We start from the raw sequence: 5,197 nt of genomic DNA, 5'->3' as shown, positions 1-5,197 counted from the left end.
GACAAAAGCTTGTACCACGTCCCCGACTTGTGTAAGCAAATACCCTCAGTTATAAAAATGTACAAAAATGTTCCGATCATTTAAAGTGGTTTCGTGCAAGGCTTTGAACCTCCAAAAAAACATTTCCTAACCTCAGCTCTATTCCTTCAAAGCTGTCCCCTTGCCTGAATATATCAGTGCAGTTAGTTCAGGCACTGCTAAGCTGTAAATGTCTTTAGTTAAAACTAAAACTAAATATCTAAACAAATCAAACAAACATGAATGCAGCTTCCTGATCCTCCTGCATCAGCAGAAATGAAACTCTAAAGCTGCTGTTGAAGTCGAGTTGGCAAAGACGGTGATTTATAAACAGCTGACTGCAACACTCTCTGTAATCCTCAGTTTACTCTGCTTTGACAGTTTTTTGGTGATCCGTGAACCTCTCGTTGCAACAGAAGCTTCTCCTCTTCCTCCTCTTCCTCTCATCTTCCTCTCATCACCCAAAATGGTTGTTTTGCACTCCCTTTCCCGTGGGACAAACAGCATTATTGTTGAACTGTTTGGTCATGTGACCCGTCCCGCCACAGCTCAATGACTCATTTAACCGACTGAACCATCGCCACCCAAAAACAGATCCACTCAGCAGGCTGTGATGTCAGCCTCATTACAGTCATTATCCCAAACTAAACAATGTCTAAACCGACCCAACTGTCTTTTTGGATTTTGTTGATTTATTGATTGTTTACTGAGGTTTCTGCAGAACATTAATTTGTATTGTATCCTCCTGCTGGGAAACATGAACTCAAAATCACTTTCTCTCTCGTTAGCTTTTCACCAGACAAGTCAATGTACAAATAAATGATCATAAAAGGCCAATTTAGGGTAACTATTAACATAACTTGCATGTCTTTGGACTGGAGAAACAACAATGCTAACACAAGGAGCAATTTCTACAAAGAAGGGATTTAGAACAGAAACAGTGCAAACCACCCTGCACACTTTTGTTGTATTTAGACATTTATGAGTGGTAACAATTTCAGTTATCTCTTTTATTTGAGTTGTAAAAACACAGAAGCATATACAGCATTATTGTGATGCTATGAACTATTTATAGTGTAAATTGGAATTATCCACATCTGGGTGTATCTGTGTGTGTTTTCTTCTTGTATTTTTCCTGCCTGTGTACATGACATAAGCTGCTGCTCATAACCAATTGCCCCTTGCGGGATTAATAAAGTTGTTGATTGATTGATTACATTTTGTAGGAAATCTCAACCAAATGTGTACCTTTTGAGTACTGTATATTCTCCTCCTGTATAATCTGGAAAGATCATTACTTTAGTTACATTGGATCCACATGGAGACCCAGTTTCATCGCAAAAAAGTGTTTTATGACATATTTTGTGTTGTGAATGGAACATTTGGAGCATACAGTTTAAGAGTGGAGTATTGGGGTTACAGATACAAGTAACCCGTGGCTCAGCTTTCTAGGAATTTACAGTAAAATAACTTTTTGTGTAAAACAGAGCCATTCGAAAATTACTTCCTGCATGGGCAATTTTATGATTCTGTCTTTCTGAGGTTATTATTTCTCCTTAAAGGGGACCTATCATGCAAAATGCACTTTGGTACGTCTTTTCTACATGAATATGTGTCCCCGGTGTTCCAGGGAACTCACCAAGTGTCAGAAAACACAACCCTCTCTATTTTCCTCCATACCCACATCTCTAAAAAAGGGGCTGCAACGGATCTGATAAAAACTGATCCAGATTTGAACACTGTCCTGACATCAGGACGGTGGCGCTACGGCTATTGGGCCAACTCCACCAATCAGGAGGAGACAGCCACGGCCATTGCCGTTCGAAAGCGCTGGAGACGCTGTAGTACATATGCCAGGCCAGTAGATGGTGCTGTTCTCACTGAATCTGCCCTTGCTAAAACAGATCTAAAAAATGTCAAATTGAGTAAATTCATTTCAATACAGTTCTCTAGTGGACATTAGAGGAACTGCATCTGGTCACACTTCATAACTGGCTAAAACTCTCAAAATGAGGCTTTGACGTCTACAATATCCAACACTTGATAACCAGACAGAGTCCCAGGAACAGGATGATACAGAGGCAGGATAAATGGAGGGATGTGAGGAGCAGGATTTCAACTTGCATGTCTTTGGACTGGAGAAACAACAATGCTAAAACAAGGAAAACGTGCAATTTCTACAAAGAAGGGATTTAGAACAGAAACAATCAGAAAACAGACAATTGACTGACAGGCTGTGGTTGGTTTAGTTACTGTATATGAGAGGTTTCTGCAGATGTTTTAAAACGTGGTATTTCAACCTTAAAATATTGTTTTTGAAATATTCCTGTAATACAAAAACATTTTCAAAATCAGATCTAAAACATACGTCAGATGAAGGAAATACATTTTGAAACTGTGTTTGCTGCTTTTTTGTAAATGGAAGTTTGAGGTTTTCCCTTTGATTTCAATACAGTTCTCTAGTGGACATTAGAGGAACTGCAGCTGGTCACACTTCAGATCTGGCTAAAACCCCAAAATGAGGCTTTTTACGTCTACAATATCCAACACTTGATAACCAGACAGAGTCCCAGGAACAGGATGACACAGAGGCAGGAGAAATGGAGGGATATGAGGCGCATGATTTCTCCCAGAAGGCAGTTCTCCCTGGGGTGAGGAAAGGGGACGGCAGGCTGATCTGGAGGAGGGGGGTTTGGAGCCTGGGGCATCTCGCAGTAAACACCTGTCCAGCCCTGGTAGCACTGGCAGGTGAACTTGTGCTTCATGTCCAGGATGTCGTAGTTGTTGAGGTGTCCGCTGACGTGGAAGCGTGGGCCTCTGGGTGTTGGGTTTCTGTGGATGTGGAAGAAACGTGGGTTCAGGTGCAGGTAAGCGCCCGAGTCGAGGCTCTTTCGGACGCACCTGCCGTTCTTCTTGCAGAGCGCTTTGCTGCACAGCTTGGCGGCAGAAGTGACGTTGATGACGTAATGTCCCAGCGGACCGTCGATGTACTTCTTCACTGTCAGACAGTTCCTCTGCAGGAGACAATAGTTAGTAGTGGTCAAATGAGGGACCCATACACATAAGATAAGATCAAAAGTCAACTTTATTGTCAATCTTTCAGTGAGTGTGTACAGACAGAGAGATCCAAATACCGTTTCCCACAATCCCAGGTTTTCAAACAGGTTTCAAGAGTCTGATGGCTGACCATGGAAATGTAACACTCAAGTCAAAAGAAGCACTTCAATTGTTTCATAGTTAGAACATTATCAGTTCTGATCATATGACACATACTTCTACTCCTAGATGTATAGCTGAGTATGTTGTAAACAGGATGTAAAAGAATCCAGACCACTTTCACACATAAATCAGATGCTTTTTCTTTTGGTTTATTCAAGAGAATAATGATGTCAAAAATGACAAGGCCTTGTTTTATGCACAGTGACTGCATATGTATTGTCCTTTCATTCTTAATGACTTGTTTTATGTAAAGTGTGACATAATATGGAAGCAATGGTATAAAAACAGTGTACACCACTTTTATTAATTTGACTTTGTGCCATTACCTTTGTCCGTGAATACTCTGATGATCCCCAGAGGATGACTCCTGACGCTCCCAAGACAGCGCTCTCCCCGATGGTGTGAATCAGATCGCTCTGTAACACAACGACGCCAGAAGAACAAACACTTTACTCCTTCTCTTCCACTTTTTCATGATCTACAAACGCTCTTGGGACAACAAACATACTGGGAAAGTAACTGTATGGTACATGAGAGAATAAAAAGTATGCTGTACTTCAAGACCATTTAATTATAATATTTATAAAGCAACACCAAGTCTAAACCTGCAATTATCATGATAGAAAGAAGTTCAAGTTTTTGTAAAGTGTTTTATGAAACAGAACTGAAAAGCTTACCACTGAAAGAACAGCAAAGGTGTACGCATAAAAGGGTCTGGAGTAGACAAACACTGGCAATGTGTAGTCGGTACGGGCGATGGACGCGATCCTCATGGCTTCTTTGACTCGATAGTGGACGAACTTGACCGTGTTGGGTGAACACTTGAGTTCGTAGTCCAGGTAGATGGACGGGTAGAGAGCAGAACTCCCCTTCCAAAGCCACATCAGATGGTCGTTGCGTACGTGCTCGACGTTGGGACATTCGCCGGTGTACCGTTGAGGGTGCGTCTTGTACCCGTAGTTGTAACAATCCGGGAACAGGTAAAACCCCCAAAGTCCGTCCGGCCTGCGACTTTCCGCTAAGGCTAAGGTCATGTTCATGAAGGACTGCCCAGCCCTCTCGAAACCTTCCTTTGCTTCCTTCTCCACCTTGCTTTCTGGCCAGTTCGGGTGAAGTTTCCGGATCTGTTCCTTGGATCTGTTGCGGTAGATAACCTTGGCGCCCCAGTTTCGCACCCACTGAGGCCTCCAGTTCTCCCAGTCAATGACAGCCAGTCCTCGAAAGTCCTTGTGCGGGATTAGCTTGTCAATATCCGCCCGGGCCTTGCTCAGGTGTTTGGAGACGCTCTGGTTCTGTGGAAGTCCTCCGTTGATAGGGACCCCGGAGTTGGAATAGTATGGGTAGTACCCCAAGTGGCTGTGGTAGAAAATGGTGACGTTTGGTCCGCTTAGGGTTTCGTTAAGGTTTGCAACAATGTCGAAAACACTAAGGTCCAAGTCAACTTTGAATCGAAGGCGGCAGGACTCAGTTGGAGCGTTCCACACGACAACAAAAGGTCGATGAGGGATCAGAGGTGCCCTGGACGGCTTCATTTGGTCGCCCTGGATTTGGGGCTTTACTCCAACGCCAACCAACAGGGCCAGAGCCAGGAGACGGAGCCCCATCAACGCCATGGCCCCTTATTCCTCATGGAGCAATTAGTGGTCCTGCACAGGAGAGAAATGGACATGTTTGGAGAGGAAACAAACACATGAGGAGCTTCAGTGAGCAGAGATAATCAGCCGGGGCCTGTGAGAATACATGTGAGGGATGATCAGTCAAGTGAATGCTCCAAATTCCACAACACAACAAAACACAAAGCTTCCCTGTTCTCGGGGGGAGCAGGACTGAGATGAAAAGGATGCAGGTTCAAATCCCAAAGTAGTGGATATACTGTGGACATGGAGAGAAATGAGGATAAGCTTTTACTTCTACCTTACTTTTACACATTAAAACGCCACTTTTTTTTTTACAGTCAAAA

General features: G+C 43.2%; 1 protein-coding gene across 1 annotated transcript; it reads right to left on the bottom strand.

Annotated features, from left to right (window-relative positions):
* Nucleotides 1-2,552: 2,552 nt before the first annotated feature.
* hyal6 (hyaluronoglucosaminidase 6) lies at nt 2,553-4,850 on the bottom strand. The gene is made up of 3 exons (XM_034126824.1): nt 3,915-4,850; nt 3,564-3,653; nt 2,553-3,032 (listed from the first exon to the last, which is right to left on the bottom strand). Exons 1-3 carry the CDS (start codon nt 4,848-4,850, stop codon nt 2,553-2,555), a joined length of 1,506 nt encoding a protein of 501 aa, XP_033982715.1.
* Between the last annotated feature and the right edge of the window lie 347 nt (nt 4,851-5,197).

This window comes from Trematomus bernacchii, unplaced genomic scaffold, assembly GCF_902827165.1.
Source record: "Trematomus bernacchii unplaced genomic scaffold, fTreBer1.1, whole genome shotgun sequence".
Taxonomy (NCBI): Eukaryota; Metazoa; Chordata; class Actinopteri; order Perciformes; family Nototheniidae; genus Trematomus; species Trematomus bernacchii.
This window is presented reverse-complemented; position numbering and strand designations above follow the sequence as displayed.

What these genes read in the sequence shown, in the direction of transcription:
- hyal6 (XM_034126824.1), bottom strand. Translation starts at nt 4,850, where the DNA reads ATGGCGTTGATGGGGCTCCGTCTCCTGGCTCTGGCCCTGTTGGTTGGC. An exon ending in CCTTTGCTGTTCTTTCAGTG is followed by an intron (nt 3,654 to 3,914) that starts GTAAGCTTTTCA and finishes GTTGTGTTACAG; the next exon opens with AGCGATCTGATTCACACCAT. An exon ending in CAGAGTATTCACGGACAAAG is followed by an intron (nt 3,033 to 3,563) that starts GTAATGGCACAA and finishes TGTCTCCTGCAG; the next exon opens with AGGAACTGTCTGACAGTGAA.